This window comes from Leptosomus discolor, chromosome 4 (genome assembly GCF_034619465.1).
Source record: "Leptosomus discolor isolate bLepDis1 chromosome 4, bLepDis1.hap2, whole genome shotgun sequence".
NCBI classification, from domain to species: domain Eukaryota; kingdom Metazoa; phylum Chordata; class Aves; order Leptosomiformes; family Leptosomidae; genus Leptosomus; species Leptosomus discolor.
Window position 1 is genome coordinate 71,500,667 of NC_141394.1, and position 27,737 is coordinate 71,528,403.

General features: G+C 37.7%; 1 protein-coding gene across 1 annotated transcript; it reads left to right on the forward strand.

Moving 5' to 3' along the window:
* Positions 1–256: 256 nt before the first annotated feature.
* SH3TC1 (SH3 domain and tetratricopeptide repeats 1) lies at positions 257–27,728 on the forward strand. Its single transcript, XM_009958040.2, has 17 exons — positions 257–464; positions 2,875–2,949; positions 5,151–5,278; positions 7,768–7,873; positions 10,330–10,473; positions 11,244–11,421; positions 12,216–12,289; positions 13,127–13,322; positions 14,208–14,335; positions 16,538–16,579; positions 18,166–19,854; positions 20,546–20,726; positions 23,443–23,593; positions 25,705–25,827; positions 26,107–26,257; positions 27,070–27,266; positions 27,498–27,728. Exons 1-17 carry the CDS (start codon positions 257–259, stop codon positions 27,726–27,728), a joined length of 4,002 nt encoding a protein of 1,333 aa, XP_009956342.2.
* The last annotated feature ends 9 nt before the right edge of the window (positions 27,729–27,737 follow it).

The following is a 27,737-nucleotide window of genomic DNA, read 5'->3' on the forward strand; positions in this document are numbered from 1 at the left end:
TTGCTAAAGCAGCGATGCCACCTGATTGCAGGAGCTTTTTCTAGGTTGAATTTCAGTGTTACACAGCAATTCCTCTGAAAGAAGTCAAAAGTAAATACTTTAATGTATATTACAATTAAAAATTACTCCTATGGGAAAGGGACATGTATTGAACATGTGCATGTATTCTGACATTTATTAAAAACATATTACTGATTTTTTTTCTCCCTCAGATTATTAATAATGCTAATTGCATCACTGTGAGGAACTGCAGATTATGGAGAGTTTGGCAGCAGCAGGCAGCGCATCTGTGCTCAGTGCTGATGCCATCATCCCTGGTCTAAACGAAAAGCAAGACAGGAACTTGGAGAGGAAAGAAATGGAGCAGGGAAGGTGTGGGTCTGACTGGAAACCTGCAGAGTCCAATGCTGCCCTCAGCACTGTCAGGGATGGAGTCAGGATGGACATGTTGCAAGAACAAATGGGTAAGACCTCAATAAATATACCCTGGTCACTCTGCTCTTGACTTCTCTTTGCATTTAAATTATTGTGTTCTTTAAACATTGCTTGCTGTGCACAGGCAGAGAACAGTCATGTGTTTTTCAGCTGAGCTTTTTTTGAAATACATGTATAACTGATAAACGCAGCAAAACAGCCAGCTATATTTCCTCCATGGCAATGCCATGTAGGTTGGACTATTAAACAATCTATACTGAAATTCACTTCGGGCAGACAACTGGATTATCTATTAATTAAGATAAACTGAGATGAAAATTATCAGAACCCAAGAGCTAGAATACTAAAATATAAGGGGGGTTTGTCTAGCACTTTCTGCTATAATCTCTAAGATTCAGAAGCAAAGATGAGTTAGGCTGCATGTTTCTGTTTCAATAAAATTCTTAGATTTCTGTTTTTCATCAAAAGATGTAAAGCTGTCTTTATTTTTCTGCAAATGAAAACATACTTGATTCAGTAAAAACACGCAAGTTGGAAACCCTTTTTGGGTGGAAGGGTGGAGTGGCATAGGTGGTTGTGTCTCAAAACCAGTGGCCAGGCTCTTACTTTATACTGGGCCTGAGAGCTTTCTGAATGTGAAAACATGTCAAGCGATGTTTCATTTCAAGTTATGTCCTATGGCTTAGAGAGTGTCTTTCTGTTCACAACTGCAACTCTGCTGACATCAAAGAATACTGGGTACAAGCATCCCAGGGTAGTATAAAGTTTCTTTAGCTTGCCAAGAATTACGCAAGACATTCCATTAATTAGGAATGGGGCATGGAGTTCATGTTAAGTCTTTGAGTCTAATTATAGCACTTTAAACAGTCTCAATGTTCAAAATGTATTTGTAGTAACTCTTACACTTTTGCTCAAATTTAATAGCAAACTATTATTTTTCATTAAAATCTCATGAGTAATAGAATGCTTGCTCGTAGTTTTTTGTTTTCTCCTAAAAGTTATAGGAATTAGGTTTAGTTTTTAAATAAAAATATTACCCGCTGGCTATTAATGTCTTGACAAATAACTTTTAAAGAAAGTCTGTATCTGGTAATATTGAAATAACAGTTCACATACCAAAACCATATGCTATCTAACTGTCCTCATCAACTGTTAAATGATGATCAAAACAACTGATAAATGTTGTCAAAGTTTTTACAATTGCTCTGTTTGTACTTCTGACTAAAACAAGAAAAAGCACAACTATAACCAAGTATGATCCCAGAAGCTGTGGGGAACTTAAATTTATAATGTTCCTTAAATACTGTCAGCCTACACTGCAGTGACCTTACTATCATATTTCTACTTAAAAACAAATAACATTGAGTCCAGATTAAAAAAAAAAAAAAAAAATCAAACAAAAAACTCAACACCCCCATCAAACAAGCAACAAAACCCAAAAGTGCCTGGGAACTGCAATTTCTTAGTCTATGCTAATGATTGGCCTTAAAGATGATGGGGTTTACTGCTTACTGCCTTTTTCCCTGAAGAAGGAAAATTCTGTGTTTATGTATCCTTATTTACTTGCATGACTTTATTCATCTAACATCAATAGATGCACTCGAGGGAAGATGCAGAGATTTAAATTACCATGTCATACTGTATTACAAGTTTTTTCTTTAAAGCAGAGCTGCTGAGGAAAATGTCTTAGGGTAATGAAAATTGCCTCAGAAGTTTTCCTCTAAAAATCAAAGATCTATTTCTCCCATTTTTATTCTTAGAAATATCAAGCCTTGTCTTCACTGATTTTTGCCACATGAATCTTGAGAAAATTGAATTAGCTGGAGTGGGTGTTTCTTTAGCATGAAAATGTATCATTTCCAAAAGGATTGGAAGAAATACGGGCCAAAAAAGAAAAAAGCAGATTACTATTAACATGAAACACACTTATTTTTTGTTATTTTTCTAAAACTTCAAATCACTTGTTTTTACATTTACTCCCTCTCAAGTAATAAGCTTGTAACAAATAGAGAGAAGGATTATTTCTCTCCATGTATTAATCGGTGCAAGGCACTCATTGCCAATTATATCACTGAAGTTTTGGTGGAGGCTGCTTTTTAATATAGATGCAAGGGAAGAGAAAATGAAGTCTGACCCTTGTTCCCTCCCAAATGGGACTTCAGTTTCCCGAGAGGCTATCTTTCCACCAATTCACATCAAAATAATGAAATCAAGATTTAACTTCCTCCCCAGTAGGAGAGAAATGATCTGCAGGTACTTCTTGTGGGTTTTGGGAATTAAGAAGCAGAAGGGGAAAAAATACAGTTATTTTCTTTTAGTAATTATCCAGTGCATCAAATGCTTTGAAAGTGTGGGTGTTTTGTTTACGGGAGGTTTTTCAGTTTGATTTATATGAACTTGGAAAATGCACTTAACCAATCCTTTCATTTATCATAATAGAGTGTTCTCAAAGTGAAAAATGCACAGATGTCAGTTCAAGGACCCTTCCCAGGCAAGCAGAGAATTTTCCAACTGGTAAGGCATTTTCTTCCATCATATCCTATATATATATATAATGCTTTTTTCATTGCTTACATTTTTAATTGAGATGACTATGTCAACAATATTTGCAGTCATCACTCCTGTAAACTTTATAACATACTTCATGGCAGCTGTGAAGTGTCCAACTTCGACATAAGATTTGTTAAGAATTTCTCATAAAGAGAGAGAACAACTGCTATAAAAGCTGGAAACAATTTATGAACTATGTTGTAATGGCTAAGGGGAAAAAAAAGGCAAATAAAAAGTTCATTGCTTATTTTATGTATGGGTTTCAATTCTTCAAATGTCTTATTTTTAAGTTTATGGCCTTTCCAAGTCTCAATTTTTTATTTCTTTTTTTAATGCTGTATTTTCAGTGAAGCTGCAATTCAGTGCAGTTCTTCAGCAAGTAGGTACAGTGAGCTTCCCTTCTGGAGGGCTCATGGCCTGCTCTGTGAATTGAGGGTCTAGTCACACTTTCCTCTTCTTGCTTGTGGAATATAACCATTGAAAAACCGCACTGGGACGCGCTCTGCTTTCTGGCTTGATATGACAAATCGCAATCAGTGGTAGACAGTCTTCCCCAGGCATATGGTTATTTGTAGTTAAATTATTTGTGCTTATGTACCTGTTTGTCTCACTCTGTACAGAATTTGGGTGGCTCTTAACTGAGCCCATGGATCAGACAGAAAGATTACCAGAGGTGCAATAGTGTTTTGGACCGTGTTTCATTTCCATAAAGCATTATTAATAGTTCTTTTGGCAGAAGCCGACGTATTTCAGTTGTTTTAATTCAATGTAACTATTATTTCAGTAATATTCACTTCACATAAGACTTAAATATGTAACTAGAAACACAATTTAACTTTGAGTAGAGTTGATTATGTGAAACAAAAATTTAAATTTTTAAGTAATAGTCTTCTCTTATGCCACTGTCTTTTTATGGCTTCAGGTAAAATGAAAAGGTCAACAATACTGTTACCGAACAGTGATCTAAGTAACATTCACAGACTTTAGTTTGTATTCTTTGTACTAACAACTGACTATAGGATCACAGCTTAGAGAGGTCTTGTAATTCAGTAACACTGCTTTATATTTCTGAGCCACCCTTCTTGACCTTGAAGTAATGAGTAATTTAGGTGCAAGTCATTGTAAACCTCCTGAAGACATATGTAGGAAGCCCTCTCAAAACAGATTCAGCAGCAGCATATTAGACTAGAATGTACAAAATATCTATTTTACCTGACTAAAAGGCGAAACTCCAAGAAGGTGGAATATTTTAGGATGTGCAGCAATCCCATTTGTTGCTGGAAATGTGACCTATTTACACACTTGCAACTGGAATTCTTCCTGAATGTGTATTATTGTCTTATGTGTCCATCTGGGTATCTGAAAAATTATCACTATGATTTACTGTTACTGAGTTAATATAACAAACATGCAGAGTGAAAGCAGCTTTATCAAAAATCCTCTTTATCTGAGAGAAGCTAGCTGAAACTGTATCCTTAGCTGTAGTAAAAGCTTCTCGTAAACAGATGTCAAGATCTGAGAACAGGTATCCAGCTTCTTTCAGATGTGCTAGTGAAATCATTTCGGTGAGCTTTTAGCTGGACAATTTTTCTTGGTTCGTACTGGTCAACCAGCTCAGCTGTGAAACAGCTCTTTCAATATTCAATTTATAGAAGCCTTCTGAAGTAGTGGGGGTGACATGTCAGATAACCATGAATTCAAGGTTAGCATAGTTATTGTAACATGCTGAACTGTCTATGGTTTTTGTTGTGTGGGGTCTTTTGTGATTCTGCTAAGTTTGTCTCAATTTTTAAAATATGCATGGGATATTTGGAAATCTGGTCATGTTCTCAATGGCCATAGAGCTGTCTAACTTGACAAATTACCTTGCTTTTTTCCTCTTCTCCATCCCCAAGTGTGTTAGTTCTTTCCCAAAATTTCACATCACTCTCGTTTTTATAGCTGTAGCCTTTACTATGCAACTGAAAATCTTGTGTTTCATGCTGGGCTACTGTCTCTACTGGATAATGAAAAGGAAACATGCAGTATGTCGATTTTCTGTGTGCCTGTCTCTGAAGCTGACAAACTAGTTCTTAATGTGGGTTCTATGATTTTTGAGGAATTTTCTGGTTCTCCAAAGCTGACTCACAAAAATTCTAGCACTGTAAATGGATATCCTTCTGCAGATATCTCCTTGAAGTTGATGATGGTAAGACGGAAGAGCGGATGTCCCGATCCCAGACTCCAAAGGCAGCTCAGAGGGCAGCTCCGTCTTCTAGAAAACGACAGCAGGGAGGTGATGGCAGTTTTCAGTGTAAGTCATTTGCTTGGGAATTGTTTTATTTAATCAGAGAATACATCCTGTGCTACTGAAATAGTCCATGAGATATTTGGGTCCCATTTCCGCCTACATGCTGTATGCTTGAATTTGAGTGACCAGTTTCCCATGGCCCAGAACCATCTAGAGACATGAAAAATACTGAACCATTGAAAAAGAGTGAAACACCGAATTGATGTAAAATAAATAAACCCAGCTAAATAACAGATTGAGTGGTTTTATTTTAAAAATGTTCTGCTTTGATTTACATCAAAGGGAATTATGGTTTTTCTGATCTTTTTTATTTCCCCTCATATTGACTCTTCGCTTCAGTTTCCAGTCACTTGGAGTCATTTGGCATGCAAGTTACCCAGGAAGCCCACTGCTAAGTCAAAGAGGAAGTCTGAAGGAGAGTAGCATAAATATTGGACTTCCTAGGGCTAGATGGCCATAGTTTTAAATAGCACTCAAGAGAGGTGGCCAATTTTTATTACTGTCTTTAATTTGTTCTTATATAGGAAACCTGTCCTCTACAACCAATGAAGTTTGCTACAAATACAATTTCAGGTCTCTTCCTCCCTCTTGATGAAAAAGCAGGATGATACCATTTGACCTTTGGTGTCCCTTTTTTGTCTGAGCCACGAGTTGAGTTCCAACCTCCTTCACTAGCAAGCCGAACACTGAAATCTTAGTGATGGCTTTGACTATCTTGGATGCATGCATTTCTACACTGTCTTCTTTTCATGTGTTGTGAACGCTTCCTCACCAGCCTGCTGATTTTGTAGCTGTGAAAACAGTCTGTACTGCTCTGGCTTTTGTTTACAGAGAATGGTATCAGGAGGAGAAGGAAAAAAACATACAAATAGACTGGACTTGTGTCCTTATTAGAAATAGACAGGGAAAAGGACTTTGAAGGAAGCAAGATTTATAATGATAAGTTTCCTTAGAATCTTGTTTTGATATTCAGCAGTGCATAAAGCCCTTGAGGCTGAGATATTTTAGCATGTCTTGGCAATTTATTAATAGATTTCAGGCTCTTGTTAATATTTAATCTAATGTAGAAAGGGGCATGCAGAAGATCAAAGCAGTGGTGAGGCATGCCTGTTGAAGAGGCTTGTTTTCAAAAAGGAATTACTATTTTAATCTGTTCATGTTGTGGGATTTGAAAATATGGAAGTTAAACAGAATTAATTCAGAGATCTTTTAAAATCATGACATAATAAAAACAGTGGATCAGCTCCATCTTGCTCAGATTACAGAAAATGTTTGAGGGACTTATTCTTTTTTTTTCCCCAAAGTTAGAATCAGTTTCTTGGTGAGACCTTAAATCATTTGAAGATGCAGTTCAATTGCAATGTGATGTGAGCAAGAGTACAGTACTGGGAAATGATACAGTAGCATTATACCTGTTAGCTTTGCATCTGAGATACTGATTCAGATACTTGTCTTGTAAATTGCCACTGTATTTCCCTGAAAGACAGCAGCCAACACCATTGGAGAGCCCTGGTTTTAAGCTACTAACTGAAGTGCAACCAGGCTGCATATTACTGCTCTTTAGCTAGAATCCATTAAAATGTATAATTCTTTCACTTATTTGAAAGTTTATATAGTACTCCCTTTCAGAATTTCTGAATTTCCTTATGAAATCCATCATTATTATTTACAATGATCATTGCTCATCTTTGCTAAATGCACAATTTAAGGCTACCCTAGCAACATGAACTAGCACAAATGAAAAGGATCTCACTGCATCTTTAGAAAAAAAATCCCCAAAACTCCAGTATATTTAACTGTCTTACCCATGGAAAGACTGAACTAGGGAATGACTATTCAATGTGTCCTCTGGAACAAGACTGCAGCTACCAGGTATCGGGTTCAAAGATGCATCAAAGGAGGTGCATTTTCATATGCGTACAGAGCTCTGAGGCTAACCTACAGCAGGATGTTGTGGATCCTAAAAATGTACAGTGGTTCAAGTGATCTAGAGAAATTTTAAGTCAAAAAACCCAAACCAACAAAAAGAAACCCTTTCCACTATTTAATATTAATGCCCACATGTCTGGCAAAGGCAGTTCCCAAGCTGTAAATTGCTCTGTGCTAGGAGGGTATTCTTGGAAATTACCAATAGATGCTTGCCTGGCTTTCACACTCTAAATAGAGCACACTGGCCACTGTACATAGACGTGTCTGAACCAGACAGGCCTTTAGTCTTACTCAGTGTGGTCAGTCCTGAGGTCTTAATTCCTCTGTAAATAAACCTCATTGAAACTCTCGGTACAATTGGTAAGAAAAAGTTGGATTAAAACTTGTCTTACTGTATGTTCTATGTGTTAAAGAACAGATATCTCATATAGGTAAAATCCTGGATGATTTTTTTTTAACCTTCTTAATACATAGCATTTTAGCATAAGTGTTACCTAGTGAGAAAGTATGCTTGAGCCCAGTACAACTGTAATTAAAATACTGGTTTTGATTTTTTTTTTTAGGAGCTCTCTGCCAGACTGCTGTCTATTCATAGTGATCAAGATCTAATAGTGGTGACATTTAAAACTTTTGAAGAAATATGGAAGTTTCTAACCTACCGCTCACTAGGTAAAGCTGTTTCACCATACAACAGTTCAATATGCTTTATTTTATTCCTTTGCACACAATTTCTGATTCAGTAGGAACTTGTTGAACAGGATTTTGAGATTCTTTGTATTAAGTCCTAATAGCATTAAGTAATATTCCTGAACCAGATACTAGTGGTAGGGCTGGAAAGACCCTCCAGCCTCCAGGAGAACCCATCTTTGTTCCAAAGCAGATAACAGCCATTATTCCTGGCAGATGTCTTGTCTAAGTTAGATACTTCAGAATCTTCTTTCTAAGCAGTCTATTCCAATCCAGGTGGTTTTGTCCTAAAGTCTAAGCTGTGCTGCAACTTAAATGCTTTTACAGCTTTTTCTCTTCACTGTAGCCACGTTGATGTTACTCTTTCTTTGCACCATGCTAATACCTATTTGGAGACTTCTAATCTGCATTTCTACTCAGTGCTGTTTTCAGTAGGAAAATCAACCCTAATTCCTATAATCCTTCTTCACAGAGTCTATTTTCTAGACCTCTGATCATGCTTCCCACTGGACTCTTCTAGGTCCACATCTTTCCTGAATAGTAGTGAGAAAATTGGACAGACTTGGTAAGGCTTCAGAGGAACTATCAAGTAAAACAAATATTGCACCTTATGCTTTGCATGCTTCAGTTTTGTGTCTAAATCTGAGCATCCCTTTTGTAACAATATAACACTGTTGATTTTAGTTCCATTTTTAATATCTTATAACTTCACAGATCTTTTCTGAAGAACAGCGTTTGAATCAGATCATTGTCTCCATTTTGTGCACCTGATCATTTTTTTTCTTCTGTGTATGGAGAGCTTATGTGTATTATTATTGAATTTGCCCATTTCCATCAGACCAATTTAAAATAATGAATTTTATTTTTAATCTCATGTTTTCTATTTACTTGTTATTTTGTATTTTAAAATACTCCTCAGAGAACTAGAAAAAACACAGTTTCAAACCAATCTTGCAGAGAAAACACAAGATGATGAAGCTGCTTCTTTGTCAAGGTTGTGGCTAACAGGGAATTGATTCAGCATCTTCCAAATAGCAGAGTAGCACCTTTAAAATCATAGAATTGTTTAGGTTGGAAAAGACCTTTAGCATCGTCAAGTCCAACCATTAACCTAACACTACCAAGTTCACTGCTAAACCACATTCCTAAGCACCACATCCATCTTTTAAATACCTCCAGGGATGGTGACTCAACCACTTCCCTGAGCAGCCTGTTCCAGTGCTTGATCACCCTTTCAGTGAAGAAATTTTTCAAAACATCCAATCTAAACCACCTCCCCTGGTGCAACTTGAGGCCATTCCCTCTCATCCTACTGCTTTTGACTTGGGTAAAGAGATTGACACCCACCCTGCTACAACCTCCTATCAGGTAGTTAATAGAGGGCAATAAGTTCTTCCCTCAGCCTTCTTTTCTTCAGGCTAAACGATCCCAGTTCCCTCAGCTGCTGCTCATAAGACCCATTCTCCAGACCCGTCACCAGCTTCATTGCCTTCTCTGGACACGCTACAGCACCTCAATGTCCTGCTTGCAGTGAGGGGCCCAAAACTGCACACAGGATTCGAGGTGCAGCCTCACCAGTGCTGAGTACAGGGGCATGATCGCTTCCCTAGCCCTGCTGGCCACACTATTTGTGATACAAGCCAGGATGCTAGTCACCTAGGCACACTACCAGCTCTTATTCAGTCATCTTAATCACTGATCTGCCCACCTCTCCCCTTCATCATAACTCTTTTGCACAAATGACTTGCTAACGTATTGATGTTGGCCAGTTATGTAACAATCTGCTATCTATACCATGCTGATTATGGTATACCAATCCAGATCTCACTGTAACTATTGTATAGCTTTAAAGGTCCGAAGTCCTAATGTAATGAGTCCCAGTTCCCAAGATCAAGCACTACCTTCTTCTGATTTACATGACTCTGGTATGCAGCATCATCTCTGTCCCAAAGAAATTCCAGGAATCTGATTCCCAGGCACAGTATCTGCATAGTTGGCACAGCTGAATCGGGCAACAGAAATTTATAAAGAGATTATTTTTTGAGATTATTTCCAGTCAACTCTCATCAAGTGGCGCTAAGCACTGGTTGCTCAAAGCTTGCCAGCAATTACCTCTTTCAGACTCCAAACCTTTCAAATATAGCTAAACTATGGGGAACCCTTGTGAGGGGAGGACATGGTCTGCTTTTTCAGCAGGATTAGGCACAGAGATGTGTGACTATTAGGTGTGGTTTATGAGAGCTAATCGGTAAAAGTAGTTGTCATGCATGTGACTTGATGGATGTAATTTTGTTGATGCTATGTAGTAAAATTAGTTATACATTGTGGGTTAAGCAATAATGGAGTTATCTGAATGCCTAACCCAGTCTCTGACTTTCTGAAAGATTATTTTCTTGTATAATACTGTAAAGAAAATAAATTGGATTTTTTTTTCCTAGGTTTTATAAATCATTGTATGGAGAATTTATTCCTAGATCAATCTTTCTGGCTCTCTTCTCAAGAGGAGGAAGAAACAGGCATCGAAGTCTGTATAAATGAAAAATCATTAGATTTGATATACAGAAGCCTGCTAGTACAGGAAGGTAAGGAAGACTGTACATCCTAAGGCTAAATTTAGAGAAGGACCTTTCTTTAAAATCCCAAAATCAAATATTAAGACCTATTCAAATACTTAATGAAGTTTAAATTTAAATCTATTCACTCCAAATGCACCAGAAAGAGAAGAGAAAGCAACAAACACAGATTGGGTTCAGATCACACAGATTGGGTAGGATCACAGGGGATTAGAGAAATTCATGTGTAACTGGTCCATAAATGGATACCAAAAGGATTAGGAACAGATGTACATTTCAACTTGCTTAATATTATTGCAGATCCTGGAGATGTACAGGAGAGGGATTACAGATAGTTGCCAGGCTCATGTGCTTCTCCTAAATAGCATCACCTGCTGCCACTCTCAGAGACAGAATGAAGGGCTAGATGGATCGGAGAATCATAGAATGTCAGGGGTTGGAAGGGACCTTGAAAGATCATCTAGTCCAAGCCCCCTGCCAAAGCAGGACCACCTAGAGTTGACTACTGCAATAGGAACATGCAAAGTGCTGCAGCAGAAGAAGGTTCTATGCTTCATTGAACACCTCAGCACTGCATTTTTAATTTTTATTTTTTTTACTGAAAGAGGAAACTAGACAGGAAAGTATGAATATCTGACAATCAGAAAGAAAATTCTTGTGAAATCTCAGCTTTTCAATTTCTAATTGAACATTAGTGATGCTCTTGAAGCCAGTTTTAAAGCTTGTATGACACTAAAACTTTACATAAAATGACATCTGTTTCACCACTTTATTTTTAGAGCCATTTTTTGTTTTATGTTCTGACAATCTGGTAAGAAAGATAATGGCTACAGACAATGAAATAAACACTTATTTTGAGACTGGGGCTTTTACTGAAGATGTAACAGGTGGATCTGCGGATGGTGACATGACTGTGCTGTCTAATACTTCTCTGGAGCCACTGATCCCTTTTCATCAGTAGGTACCTGACTACCTATTTCACATGCACCTATTTCATATGTATGCTTGTCTGCTTAGACATACGTGTCTCTAAATGGTAGCTTGTTATGGAACATCTGTGTTCCACTAACACTGAGTACAAATGCTCCATTTTCTTTCATACCAACAACTGAAATTAATCCGGACACCCGCAGAGCAGCATTTAAAGATGGTTTACCATCTTGTGAGTTAGATATTGCTTTTTTTTCCCCTGAGTCTGAAATAAAATCTATCAACATTTCTAGAATATCATAAAGTGAATATTTTATTTTCTCAGGATGCTTGGAAATATGGATAGAAACAGGTGGGATGCTTGGAAATGTGGATGATAACAGGCTAGTTTTACTCAACACTATTGACAGGATCCCTCCATCTCCTTAATGCTGTTTGTTTCAAGTTCATGTCAAAACTCATAATAGCTATAAAGCCAAAATTAAGTCAATGGACTTACCAATGGATCCTCTTCAGGAATCATGAGAAAATCACTGGTTCTTGGTGCTCTTAGTTGAAAAGCTGGAATTTTCCTATTGATCTTGGGCAGGGAGAAGTAGCATGACTTTCTCAGTTAGGTTTGTTTGACTGAAGTAACGCTTAGTTTACTACTAATGCTACTCAAAACATAGCTGTGTCTGAAGTGTATGACCAGTGCTGAAATTTAAAGATAACTGTGGGGGACAGCATCTGTTTTCAAATGTATTTAAAATATCAGTTATTGTCACAACATTTTAATGAAGTATTTTATACACTAATTTAGATTTCTTTTTTACTTTCAGGTGGTTTCTTAAAGGGTATTCTAATCCTATTGATTTTACATACAAAACTGAATCTAAATCCATGAGGGAAGTTGGTAAGAAACTCCATTTAAAAATCCTCATTAAAAAACCCCTGAACTTATTCCATGCTTTTTTAGGACAGACTCTGAAGGGTCCAATAACTTTTTTCCATTGAATTAGGATGAGAAAACAGCTTCCAAAGTTAGATTGCAGTAAAATTAGAGAGAGCATAAATCTCTGCCGAAGGCTTGTCTCTCTCATTTTTCCTGGTAAATACTGTATTAAGTAGATGCACAAAGTAGTAAAGAGTAGTTAAGTTGAGGATGCCTCTGTAGATTTGATGACAAACTTAAAATAAGGAAATGCACCAATGTAATTATTGTAGATCTTTTACACATGTATTGCTTTACCTAATGCTATCGGAGAAATATACAGATGGTCTGACATCAGAGAGTAAATATAGCTTGTTTTCTAGCATACGTGTCAGTTTTAATACTATATTGACTGGTATATAACTGCATATTTATCCAATAGTGATTTTATTAGTTAGTTCAAATGTTTTTACTCTGGCCCAAGTTCAGAGCCCTTTATAAGATGGAAAGTAGGGACTTAAAACATTTCTTTTTGTTGCTTCATGATGGAATTTGCTAGAATTTTTAAGACAGTTTAGACTTTGCTTTCTAATGCCTGGAAAATGTGGATTTTTATGCTGTCATTTACAATTCTAATTGCTCAAACCAAACTGCTTAGGTTTGGATGACTTAAATCTTGCCACATTGGATGTGCAACTCATGAGTTCCAGGAATGTATTTTGCTAAATATGTTCTCCTGCTGAGTTGCTATTCTATTAAGTGCATTCATATTGTTACACTACTTTATCTGCAAATATTACTTATCTCCTTATTACACAGCAATGGGATCGTGTCTAGCTGTGATGAATTATGAAAGTGTCATGTTGGAAGAGATGAGTTTCCAGGAAGGGGACAAAATTGAGATTCTTGGCTACTTTATTGAATGCATGGAATGGTTTCTTGGAAGACACATGTTTACTGGCCAAATAGGTTTTGTAAAGACAAGTCATGTTAAACTGGATTTATCTAGAAATAAGTAAGTGATATATATTTAACTCATAAACAAAATGAGACTTAGTCTCTTGAGCTTTAAAATACTGAATGTTAAACTCTGGTTTTGTGTTTTGGTGTTGGTTGGGTTTGTTGGGGTGTTTTTAGTAAGAATTATCATAGTGTGTATCGGTCAAAACAAGTGCAAAGAAATTGGAATATGAAGTCTGCTTAAAAGTTAGAAAAACATCATCAGCCTGTACTTGACTCCTTACTGGGAAAAGGGGTTGCTGTAGCTGTTACATCTGTTTCAGTCTCTTTTCTTTGGATCATGAGGTCTTGCAGAAGATTCCCTTTTTTGCTCGTCTCAAGATCTGTGTTAAAGAATCCAAGTTCTGTTTTTGCTAGTACCCTAATTACAGGTCTTAACTTGCTTCAAATGGTGCTCCTCCTACAAATAATTGCTTGTAATGCAGACAGGAACCTGTAAAAGTGTGCATATTGGCATGCGTTGGCACCATGCAAATAGGCTGCTCTTACTAATGTCTGGATTGTTTGCATGCTGAAACAAGGAGTTCTTAAACGTTTGCAGGTCCATTTGATGTGTAACTTTAAGCTTATATTAGAAAATCAATACCATATTGTCTTTAGAACTGTGCTTTTAATAAATTCTCTTATAAAATGCTATACCATGACACAGGTAGACATAAAACTTCCTTTGATACAGCAGAAACTGTTAGCTGCAAGCATAGCTACTATCAGTTTGTACATATGCTTATAGATACGACTGGTACTAATTTGGAACACAACAGGACCTATAATGTAAAGATTGTATTCGTTTCTGTAACAGTCTCCAACTTGACTGATGTAGTAAGCTGCTCAAGGCAAATCTGCTTTCAGACACTTTCAAAGTTGCTCCTTTCTTTGTTAGACCAAAAGTCATGGATTTCCTTGAAGCAGAAGAGCTATCTTTCCTTTCAAAAGAAAAAAACTTGGAAGAAGTGATACATTTGTTGAAACAAATGTCTATCACAGATGTTTGCTCTGTGTACAGAATAGGTAAGTATGAGTTTTACTCCTTTTTACTGCACCAGATACATGTGAAGTTCCTAGATCCCTGTTATAACTGATTTTTTTTTTTCATTTCAATGAGATTCCAGCCTTTACACCTACTTTGAAATATCTTGGTATTCAGTCTGTTCATAGATATGACATGTAAAAAACCTTTATATCATCTTTGCTACTTTTCTGCTGATGCAAGACTTTTCCCAGCAGAGCATTTACAAACCTTTATTTTGTCCTTTTTTTTTTTTTTTGAGGGAATTAAACAGCAGAGTTTTTTAAAACAGATCTTCAAGCTTTCAAATGTCAGAGTGCTGCATTATAAAAGGCACTATGTTCACCCAAATATCGCTGGCTTTTCATTCATCTTAGGAAAGGTGGCATAATAATTATTGGCAGCTAATGCAAACATACCTCTTCGTGCTTGATTTAACTTTCAAAGGTATAGAAAAACAGGAAACTCTATTCATACAATGAAAAAAATTACACTTTTAGCTAAATCATCTCTGATACAGCTGCTATTTCTCTAAATGTTCATGCTTTACACAAACTAATTGTGATAATTTGGGTTTCACCTTTACAGACTTAGTGTAAGTTCAGTTGTCTTGCTGAACTGAACAGGAGCAGCAATTTCTTATCCCACCACAGGATCTTCTGTGGCGATGCATATGCTTCTCAAGTTTCTAACAAAATTTTATCTCCACTAGTGCCATCCTATTGAGACAGGCCCATAGACTCCAATTTGAAAGGAGCCCGTGTTTGTAGGTTTGACTCAGGTGCATTGGTTTAGTTCTTCAAATCAGCACGTGTGTGAACAACAACTAAGGCATGTCAGACCTGAGTTGCACAATGCAACTCGCGTTGGTGTGCAAGATGACTCCACAACTCACCTTCCTCACTCAAATGAAAAAGCCTGAGAAGAAAAGCTTAGACCTTTAGTAGGCACTAAAACAATTTCATGGGCTTAATGGACATGCTGCTATTTTTGCCTGTTGTACTTTTTTCACCACATCTCATCTCGTCTCTAATCTTTATAAGTGCCAATTTCTTTTTCCATCTTCCCCAGCTAATAGTACCAACTTTACCACTTTTTTCTCTTAAACTGCACAATTGATCAACGTAAATTCACTTACCCAGAGCAAGCGTTTTCAATTCTCACTTAATGTTTTGTTGTGTGATCTGAGTAAAGGGGTTTTCAATTCTTTCTATCTACATCAATCTAAAGCAAAGTATTTCATTATGAGCAATTCCACAATGAGATATTCAGAGCATAAAGTTAAGACTTGTAAACACCTGTGGCATTCATCCACCAAAGTCAACAAAGCATTTAATGAAAGGAGCTCCAGAAGTCAACAGTCAGTGAGATGTCAGTCTTAAAGGCTAGTAAAATAGCTTGCTATCAGCTTAAATAGACTTAGTTCTGTCATCCTCCTCTTTTAGATACATCCTTCATATATTGCATCTCAGTACCACTCATTACATCTCAGTGTATGAAAGACAGTGAATATAATCCTGAAATAGCTTGAGAAATATCTTCTACACAAAATAGTAACTTTTAAATGTTCTGCAGTTGTGCTATGTTAAACATTTAAAACCAGATCTTACGGTAGCAATGTCTACAGATTTTAAAGATAAGTCTCATAAAAGAAAAGATAGATACAGGGATTTTTCATCTGCATGCTGTTGGATTGGCCACAAAAGTCTGACACTTATCTACACAAACTACCCTAAATAATTGTTCACCCACCCACCCCAGGAGTGATGCTAAAATTTATTTCAGTAATATTAAGGGCTTTTAGTTACCTTATTTTAGGGGTGAGTTGTGGGGAATGATTGTGTCTAAGCTGCCCACTTGTTTTTTAATGCAACAGTGATGCATCCCTTGTGCAGAACAGGTTGGCTCTAATTCTAACTGTGATATGCAAATGTCTTCCCACCTTACTGAGCAGTGGTAGGTGCATTAAGATAACCATGTAGAAAGTGGTGAACTGTATCAGCAGGAGGGTAGGTCCCTAGTATCCGTTAGCTTTGGGTCAGAAGTAGAAATGTCTTCTCTTCTGAATTTCCAGGACACATCCAGTTCTACTGACATAAAAACTTCAGAACTAAAAAAACAGCCATATTTTAGGACACTTAAAACTGAAAAAGAACTAGGATACCATAACTAACATGATTTTTTTTTTTTTTCCTTTCTTACAGACCAGTTAGAAGAAACAGAATTTCAGAAAGCTCATGAACGTGGTAATACTTCATATGTGTACGACTTTTACATAAAATTAATGTGACTTCTGCTATTTTTGCTATCTTTGCCAGCTTTTCTCCTTCTAATGTCTCTTTACATTCTTTCTTCTCTCACTGTTTGCTTTCCTAGATTTCACTGTAACCACTTCTCATTAGTTTTGCGGTAAGACGCTGTGGGTTTTCACTGATATCAGATGTCTTTCTTGGACCTTGTTATTCAATCGCAAACTGTATGACTTATTTTTACTGCTGTGACACACATGCTCCACCCCCTGACCCCCCACATTGTTTAACAGGGGAAAAATACTGTTTAAGAGGCACCTGGCAAGTGCTGACTTTGAATTCCAGCAGATTTTCTGTTTGCTACAATACATCATCCCCTAAATATATTTCCTAAAGGAGATATTTTGATGAGGATGCAAAACTATTTCCCTTTGGCATTTAGCTGCTAAGCTGTCACAATCATTACTTGTATTGTACTACATTTTTCTAAATACCACTTTTTACATTTATGATTCTGCTGAACAGTTTCAGAAATGAGATTCTAAGGAAACTGAGCTCTAAATCTGCAACTTCAATAAGCCCCTGTTGATATGCAGCTGTAAGCTTTACACTGGCTCTGCCTGCAAACTACATCCCTAGTCTCTGCCTTCCTTGGCCAAATAACAGTGGGAGGACTAAAGAAATTATGGCATGTCTGCCTTTTTTATATATGTAAGATATTCAATAGTGTCAGCACTAGGAGACTTTAGATCAATGACCATATCAATCACCACAAACTTGGTAATTTTGAGAAAGTTAATCTGTGCCAGAAGAGAATCAGGGTTGGTATTTGAATGAAGAAATCTTACACAGGCATGCCTGGCCACACAGATGTGATGTGGACAGGAGAAAAGGACCTTTGCAGGTACCCTTACAGCACCCATGCGAGACTACAACTCAAGTAGCTCAGTCTTATGCACTCTCCCTGGCTAACCTGCCTTAGTTGTCTATCAGGACAGGCATACCCTTACTCAACTCGCATGCAAGCTCAAATTCACAGTTCCCTTAGACTTCAAGTCCACCCACACCCTGATCTTGGGCCCTTTAACCAGCCTCTAGCTCAGACCCTGGGTCTTTCCAGAATCTGATCTTCCTCTGCTTACCAACTAGTCTGAATTGTAATTCATTGGCAGATCTCTCTTGCTCATATACACGCAGAGAGAATAGAGAATACGCACTCAGTGTATATTTTTTGACTATACGCTCAGACACAAAGCAGTTTTGAATTAACACTGGACTTCAGTTGGATTAGTGTTGGATCAGGCACAGGGCCTGGCTAGACAAGCATACTGATCAGCAACCTGCTTGCATGTGGCAAGTCCCATTTATCCCCACTCCTCCAGTCTCCCACACTAGTTCCTCCCTGATGCTTCTTGATTTCTCTCTTTCCCCATCTTTGGCTTGTCTCCTAGACATACCAGTATGTTTACACAATGTTTTGCTAACAGCATCTTCTACTGATAAATGTTTTTGTTGGTCTAGCAAAGATCTTTGTGTGCATGCACACATGAAGTTGTGATCTGTAATTTATTTTTGGATTTCAGAAATTCCATGTTCACGTTCTAGCACAGGACCCACTAGCAAGAATGGCAAGATAGAAGAATTCCTGAAGAACTTCAAGAACTTGGAGGCCACCCAGGCAGAAGAGCCAGCTACTGAAGGAAAGGAGTCTGTTAGCTCTCCAAACACAGAAATCTTTCCTCTACCTGAGGGACCTTGCTTCCACATATGTCAAGATAACGTTGAAGCATCTGATGTCTTTGAGTCATTGATACTCTTCTTAAATAGGAACGAGTATGACAGAAACTTCAAAAACCTGTATGATTTCTCTTATCCATTTATCAATAGCATGTTTTATGGGTTTTCAGAAGAAGAACAACTGGTTAGCTTTTTTAGATTAGCAAGGGAAGCAGCAAAGAAAGCAGGTATGTCCTGGGCACTAGCAAGGCTGTGCTTTCTCTTAGGCCGGCTCAGTGTTAAAAAGCTGAAGTTTTCCCAAGCTCGGGTGTATTTTGAGGAAGCATTGGGAGCAGTAGCTGGAGGGTTTAGTGATTTGTACTTTGTCATTGCTCTTTACACAAATCTAACAGTCATCTACCTGACACAGAAGAACAAAGAAAAATGTGCTCGTGTTTTTGACAAGGCTACATCTCTTCTCATGGGAATTCCCAACTACATTTGCAGTGCTGACCTGGAGTCAGATCTTCTAAAGTACGCTCTGAAGAGGACGATTTTGAGCCAGAACAAACATGCAGAGGCAAGGGCATGCTTTCTACTAGCAAAACATTACAGCACACACAAGCAGCATGAAGAGGCACTACCATTCTTGGAAAGGTTTCAACTGTTGCTTAACGACTTGGGTTTACAAAACAACTTATCAAACAACTGTTATTTCAAACTAGCAGAGTCCTACAATGAAAAGTGCTTGCCGCACATTGTATTAAGTTGCATAAAGGTTGCCTCTTCCCAGAGCTCAAATACTTCAATGGATTCCTTGAAAAGGATTGATTTAGTCATCAAAAATGCTCCCAAGCTCTACGGTCTGAGGAAACTGAGACAAACACTCCCATCCCAAACTGCACCTTACCTCATACAAGCACTTTCCTCTGTGTTTACTAATGAGCAGCAAGGACTATGCAGCACTATTTATCTTAGCTTAGCAAAACTGTACAGCCACCACAAGTGGTATGGAAAAGCCATTGTTTACATGATGAAAGCACTAGACTCTGATGTTTCTGCTAAGCCAGAGGAAACTATTAACTATTTGGTTTCACTTGCTTGGTTATACATTCTTTACAGGCAATATGACATGGCTTTAGCCATTTTAAAAGCTGTTATAGACTCTTTGTGGAGCAATCCTCAACAACTAGGCATTGCTTACAACATGCTTGCTATTGCTTTGAAAAGAACAAACAATACAAAAGAAGCTGCTGAGAGCTACTACAAAGCATTGCGACTTTCAGAAGAGGCTGATATGACCCATAACCAAGCTATAGCCCTGGCTAATTTTGGGGCACTCTGCCTGCATGCAACAGCCAGCAAGCTGGCAGAACGTTATTATGTCAGGGCAGTGAAACTATTCTCCAAACTTCCAAGTATGGACTGTGGCCAAGATTTCATCCAAGTTCTCCTTCAGCTGGGATGTTACTATGTTGGTGGAACTCAAAGAGAAAAAGGAAGGTTTTATTATGAATGGGCTTTTTTAGTTGCAATGGAAACAAGTCATCTGGAAAGTAAGTGTGTATATATATATATTTATTTTTTTCTCTCAGTTATGAAATGTACTCTGTTTGGTAATGTTTGTTGTATAGGTGTGTTATAGTTTTTCCTTAAACAACACTTTATGTCATTATGTGACACTATTGAAGTGATTGAAATCTTTGCTCTGTCCCATAATAGTGGGGAAATAAATATATTTCTTTTATTGCTCTTCTGGTGGTACTTAGGTTTATCAGAAATGACAGAGAAAATTAAATGTTAAGAAAAAAAAAGGTAAAAAGTCTAGAGATGTCTATGTTCAATAATATTTACAATAGTTATGATATCATTGGTAATACAAACAGCACCAGACTTGAGTTCAAAGTTATGAAAACAATCAGTAATCCCAGCTACTTTTGCATAAGATAGTTGTATTTTAAAAGACCTGTACTTTATTTATTTATTTATTCTTGCTGCCACGATTAAGACAGCTTGTACATGTAAAGTGACTTTTATTTTGGAGATCAAGTTTGAAGTAACCTCTTGCCTTTGTCAACTTTGAGGGTGAAGAAATTGTCAGTGGAATCTTTTTGTTATGACTTTCATATTGTTATTCATTGACTGTGCTGTGACTTGTGAAACAGTAAGAATGAATTATTTCAAAACTAATTTAACTTTCATTTTAAAGTGGAGATTCATGTTAGTATTTCCAATCTATTCTCCTAGGTCAACTACAAGCAATTAAACTGCTGTGTCAGTTCTACAGTACAGTTGTTCCCAATGAGGCTCAGTGTGTCATCTACAATGAATATCAACTATCTTTAGCTAGAAAGATGTCCAACAAAATTCTGGAGGGACAAATTTTGGAAACCATTAGTCAGCTCTATTTGTCTTTAGGAACAGAAAGGTAAGACATGCCAAATGATTTTGCTTTTATTCTGATTGTAATTTTTCTGTCATGCTGAAGGTTCTCAATTTTTGCAACAGGTGAATTTGACTGGGTTTTTTCTCTCTTCTTTGTTAACACAAATTGACAACAGAATTGAAGGGTCCAGTGCTAGTGGAGACTTCTAGTTTTTTTTAAGTAACTACCATCTCTCAAGGGAAACAAGATATTCAGCAGGGATTAGCACCACTTGAAGACCCAAATTATTTTTAAAATCTATGTAAATATGTTTAAAAAGTATATGCTATGCAACTCTTGATGACTGCTATAGCTCTAGGATTGTTGCTGGCACGTGACTTCTTTGCAATGATAGACTTTTTTTTTTACAGGACAATTTTTCCATTAGAAAATTTACATTTTACAAATAGGCCAGACATCAAATTGTCTCTACATAAGTGTTTCTCTTTGAGGAAATGCTTTTTTTCAAAACTTACATAAGCACAAAGCCTATGTGCAAAACTGCATAGTGTCAGTCTCCAGCAATTTGTATACAACTCTTATTTTCAGAACACGAGTATTTCACTTTGTTTTATTGAAAAAAACAGACTGCACAAGTCAATTTATAGTAGCTAACAGGTGCTGGGAAACACACAGATTTCTCAACAATTTTTAAAGTGTGTTTTAAAGCAGCTTAGATTTTATTTTTTTTTCTTACTGTATATCGCTTCAGGGAGTCACTTTAGATTCAGATATTTTCAAGCATGCCGGAAAAAATATCCTCAGTTGTGGAAAGACAGTAGATGCTTATTTTTAGCTTTAAGTGGCTGCAGTCCAAGCATCTAACTTCCCTAGTATGTCACCTAATTTATTTTGCTTTGTTCAATACTTTTTAATGGTATAGTTGGTGAACATCCTTTGAAGAGGCTGAAGATAAATGAGTTGGTTAAGATTTCAAGCTACCTGGAATTTGCAGAAGGATTTCACTAGCTGGAGAAGCTGCGGCTTTGTGTGCATGCAGTATGTGGAAGTAACAAATAGTCGTGTCCTCAGTGTCACCACCTCCACTGTAAATTACTGTGGCAATGGCAATGGACACAGCCTGACTTGTTCCAGGTGCTGTGCTGGATTATGGACTGGTATATGCTTCTGCTTCTTGTAAAAGCAAAACCTCTAAAGGAAGGCTGGAAGTAGCATTCAGTAATTGGGTTGATTTGGACTGCTTCAACTACCTTGCATTTCCTCATGTTAGCAGCTTCGTAGCAAAGAAAATTCTGAAATGTCAGGCTTGTTCAGTGGTTCTTTACTTCCCCTTATGAGTATAAAAAGAGTGACAGGTCTCTTCAATGTCTGTAAGAATTAAAGTGGTAAAAACATTAGTTTTTTTTCTTTCCCTCAGATGAGATACTTTGAGATGGAACTGAAATCTTGATAGTGTGAAATATGAGGAAGCATATTGCTTTTAGGGTTGTTTTGGATCTCTCTGGAGGTCCAAGTAGGCTGTTCTAAAGATGCACTGTGTAAGAATTTGCTGTAACTGCACAGTCCATGTTATATTTTAATATGTTTGTCTCTTGTCCTTGGAGGAAAATGCATCAGGTCAAGGTGATGGGGGTCTAACACAAGATGTAGTAAGTCTGGGGTTTCTATGTCTGATACAAAGCACTGTAAACTCAATCAATATAGCCTTTCCAATGAACAGTATGACTACTCTTGTGAGAGCACAGTGCCCTTAAAGAAAATTGCAATGCCAAATCATCTGCTCTTCATTCTTCTAGAACTGGTCGTGTCGTGTGCCACTCTCTTCCCCACTCCAAGTTCTACAATTGCCAATTAGTCTGAATCGTGCTTAAGTCAGTTGCCCAGGTGATTTTAGAAAAAAATATTTATAGATGCAATTCCTTTTTGAAGTTTCTAGGAAAAAGCCATAAATGATAGAAGTATTAAAGATGAGGAAATATTTTTTTTTCCCACCTGTCACTAGCCTGAGGTAGGGGAAGGACGCATCTAAACTAAGCTATCCCAAACTGTCCAGCTCTGGAGTCTTCAGCACAAGACAAACATGGACCTGTTGGAGAACGTCCAGAGGAGGGCCAAAAAAAATGAACAGAGAGCACAGGCTGAGAGAGTTGGGGTTGTTCAGCCTGGAGAAGAGAAGGCTCCAGGGAGACCTTACTGCAGACTTCCAGTACTTAAAGGGGGCCTATAAGAAAGATGGGGGCAATATTTTTAGCATGGCCTGTTGTGGCAGGACAAGGAGTAATGGTTTTAAACTAAAAAAGGGCAGATTTAGACTATATAAGGAAGATTTTTTTTTTTTTTTTTTACAATTAGGGTGGTGAAACACTGGAACATGTTGCCCAGAGGTGGTAAAAGCCCCATCCCTGGAAACATTCAAGGTCAGGTTGGACAGAGCCGAGCAACCTGATGTAGCTAAAGATGTCTCTGCTCACAGCAGGGGAGTTGGACTAGATGGCCTTTAAAGTTCCCATCCAACCCAAAGCATTCTGTGGTTCTATGAATATAATGTGATAACAATCTAACAACAAACATACATTGAATAAAAAAGGAAGATGAAAAAGACTGAGTTTCCTTGTGACTTGGTGTAATATAGTTGAGATTATAATTGTGCATTCAATATGAGAAACAGATTGTCTTTAACAAAACTTTTCTCACTATGAAGAAATCCATTTGCAATTCTGAAGAACTGCTTGGTGATTAACAGTTTTCCCTGCTTCAGGGCTTACAGGTCAGCTCTGGAATACACCAAAAGAAGCCTTGGGATATTTATAGATCTCCAGAAAAAAGAGAAAGAGGCATATGCTTGGCTACGGGCAGGAAAGATATATTATATTCTGAGGCAGAATGAGCTTGTGGATCTTTATATTCAGGTATGTTGTCAACACTTAGAGGCATGCACATGTTGTCAACGAGGTGCAGGTGGCATGGCAAGAAAGTAAGTAATTCAATATAAGGATCCCAGGGATTTTGCTGATGTTCTGAACATATAGTAACCCATTTATGTAATGCTTAACAGCTGAAAGTCTCATCATTTTCCATTGGAGTTCTGTTTTAATCTGTTGCTTGACTATGGAAAGATTTTGGGCAGTGACCTTTCTTAGTGCCTGCTCTGTTGTAAATTCCATGTATTTCTTCATCGTCTACCAGCTCTACAGCACCATAGCAATCAAACCACATATGCATGCTACATGTTGGTGGATAACAGGTAATAATCATCTTAGCATGCTGGCTTGTGGGCCAGATCCTCAGGAAAACAAAGAGTAGCTTCTTCAGGATGCATTTCCAAAGCATCAAAAGCTTTCCTTCTGTGGCCATGCATAGCACGGCACAGAGCCAGCTGGAGCTGCTTGCTGCCTTTGCAACAGCGAGACCAGAGGCATATGGATTGCACATCTAGGACCCCCTGCAACCAACTGGGACCTGCTGCAGCTGCTTCTGCTGTGCTAACACAGACTGAAATGGGGATCTAGCCCTTGTGGCTGCTCAAACTGGATGACTGGGAGTCTTTCTCAGAGCTGCACTGCAGCCCTGATCTGACGGTCATTTATATGGCTCCTAGCCATTCACTGAGGTATTTGGGCAATCAGTTTCCTGCTTTTGTAAAAGAGTTAATAATACTTGTCTTCCCTTGTAAGGGAGAGTGCTGCCCTATAGTGTGGGATATATATAGAACCTGATATAGAAAGATCTGAGTCTTGTCTGGTGTATGAATGGTATCAAAATATGATCTCTAAATAAAATAATCAGACACTTATTAAGATGTTTTGAAAAAAAAAATCTACAAAGCATGAAAACATAGGAAGCAAGCTCGTGTTTAAAACGTACTGAGACCCAGTATGTGGGGCCACTTTAATGAATTTTTCTCTCAGTTAAGTTACATTTTTGAATACTTAAGGAGGAAAAATGAATAAATATGTTGACAAGAAGGGACTGCGCTATATTTCTTTTACTAAATGATTTTAGCTGATAGCCCCCAAGTCAATCACCTGGTGGTACGAAAGCCAAATCAGCATGTGGGACTACTTTCTCAATCTGCTTTATTTCCTCCAAGGGGAGGAGTGGGCCAGGAACATATGTCTATACTCCATATTGTGCATCTATGGAACCCGTCATTTAAAGCAGAGTCAGTGCCTCTCCACAAGGAAAGTTTCAAAGCAAGAATCTGCCCACTAAAATGTTGACCACTGTGCCAGTAATTTGTGCAAGTCATCACATCTTAACTTTCATGTAAAACACAACTTCCATAATGTGGTGCAATAAAGTCCTTAGGTGCCTGAAGCCAAAATAGATGGAATAAGATCATTGCCTTTGTGCGTACGTAGGCAGCTGGACATGTAGTAATTCAATGCAATTTGAAAAGTAAAGATCACAAAGCCAAAGGAAGATTCTTAATCTTGCTTCATGTAAAAGTCCCCTTTCTCATTACTACTTATCCTATCAATAACTGAGTATCCTGGTATTCTTGCTTTAGGGAGGATGCACGCTGCCTCTCACGAAATCTTTTGCTAACACAGCACATATCTATTTTAGAACAGCATAATGGAGCTGCATTTATTTACAGAATTTACTTCACAGGCATTTAAATCTGCACTGTTAGCAATATCCAACTTGCAACGAGAATTTTTTTCTATGGTAAGTTTGATCTAATTCAAATTTAATATGTGGCAGCTATCAAATACACTATTGTTTTTAGAGTGCCGTGTACTGACAAATGTAGCAGGATAGTATTGCCAGAAAAAGGGAGACAATAACACTATATGTGCCCAGGTTCTTATGTTCTTTTTTCAGCAGCTGCCACTGGCCTGCTCAAAAACAGGCTACTAAAAAAGACAGAGCATGGTCTCATCAAATACGGCCTTTCCTGTCTTGGAATGAGAAGAGAAGCCTTAACAAGATCTTTTTTCAACTGCTAATAATTTTTTTTACCAAGAAGTAACCAAGATTTTTTTTTTTCTCTCCCTGTTCCTGGTTTCCTTTTCAGGTTGCTCAGGATGCTGCTCTTCACACAGGAGATCCAAATTTAGGAATGGAATTGTTTGAAGCTGCTGGAGACATATTTTTCAATGGTACTTGGGAAAAGGAGAAAGCAGTGACTTTCTATAGGGTTTGTGTGCATCAATAGCTACGTACCCTCCCACCATAGTCTTCTACAAATGCTGAACCAAAAATTGATCCTCTCAGCAAACAGTTTATAACCTGTTGCAGCTGAGTATTTTGTCATGGTGTTAAGATATCGCCTGTTTCAACGCCTCTTCTGGGTGTAGGATATTTCACTCTTTGTCTATAACATGAAACCAGAAGTTGCTTGGTGTGATGTAAATGGAAGCCTGTCAGTGCACATCTTGGGGTTCAGCTGTAGCTAAGCTGTTGCTATGTGTTTCAGGACAGGGCTCTTCCACTCGCTGTTCAGACTGGCAACAAAAGTACCGAACTCAGATTATGCAATAAACTGGTGGAGTTGCTGGTGAATCTGAAGGCTTATGAGGAAAGTCTGGAATATGCCAGAGCATCTCTCATGCTCAGTGTAAATTTAGGTAAGACCAATTTGAATTATAGCTGAATATGATAGATTTCCCCAAAATACAGCAGAACTCCTTTGGATTCAGTCAGATTTCTTGCCAGGATTTCATAACAATACTATCATTGCTATTTTTGCCTCCATTCAAGAGTGAAAAACTTTATTGCTGCCCCTTCTAACTCAAGTTCATATGGAAAACCTTTGGTAGAGGACAATTAAACCTGGGATTCCAAGTCCAAACTGACTGTGCTTTGAACAGCTAAGATGTAATACTGATGGATAATACTGTCCCAAGGGGCTTTTGAGTGTCTCGCACCTTCAGATTTGCTCATAGCCTTGCTGGTGAACTGACCTAGGATAAAGTAATCAAAACCAATAGGGCCAGTGTTAAAAATGACTCTTCTTCAAGTTTGAGAGCTGTTCAACTGATTAAGAAGCCTCTCACTCCTCCATACAAGCACAGACAGGTCATCTTCATCAGTCTGAAAATAATCTTTTTGTCATAACTTTTGATGTAAAGCATGTACTGGGAGGGGCAAGGGAGTCTTTAATACCATTATCTATCTTTCTTTCCTTACTTTCATAATAATCTTAACATCCCAGGCCTTGTCAAATCCTACAGTGGGAAATTCAGGAATTCTGTAGGATTTTTCTTAAAGGGCAGGTTTTGGATATGTGTCTCTTGAGCAAAATTTGTTTTATTCAATAAAAGCTCAGCAAATACCATATAGAAATAAAACATAAAGATAGCATAGATGTATTCTGATTTTAGACAATTTGACTACTTTGTCTCTTTGGCTTTATCCTGACCATACATTATCTCATTAGGAAATCGGCTAAATGAACGAATAGCTTACCATCGTCTGGCTGCCATCCATCATCATTTGGGTCACTGTGAACTAGCTGAACACTTTTATTTAAAGGCCTTGTCGCTCTGTTCCTCTCCTCTGGAGTTTGAGGAGGAAACACTGTATTATGTCAAGGTGTACTTGATCTTAGGAGACATTATATTCTATGACCTTAAGGTAAGAAGTACTAAAAACTGCTGCAGAAAATCATTACATTGAGTAATGTTTCATAACATCAGGTTTTACTACATTCTGTTTTTATGCATGTAGAATGTAAGTAATAAAGTGGGAAAACCTACTGAAGTTCAGAATCTATGTTATTCTTGTTTGATACCTAATAAACTGAGTTTGGATGTCCTCTTACATCGGTTCTACTACAGAGGATACTATCTTTGTGCTCTATTTCAGGATCCTTTTGATGCAGCAGGCTATTATCATTTGGCACTTGCTGCTGCCATGGACCTGGGCAATAAAAAAGCTCAACTGAAGATTTACACAAGACTTGCAATAATCTACCATAATTTCCTTGTGGATCGGGAAATGTCTCTCTTCTTCTATCAAAAGGCAAGAACCTTTGCAACGGAGCTGAATGTTAGGAGAATAAATCTAGCTCCTGATCAGTGTTATAAGAGGTCATGAGCGTCTTTG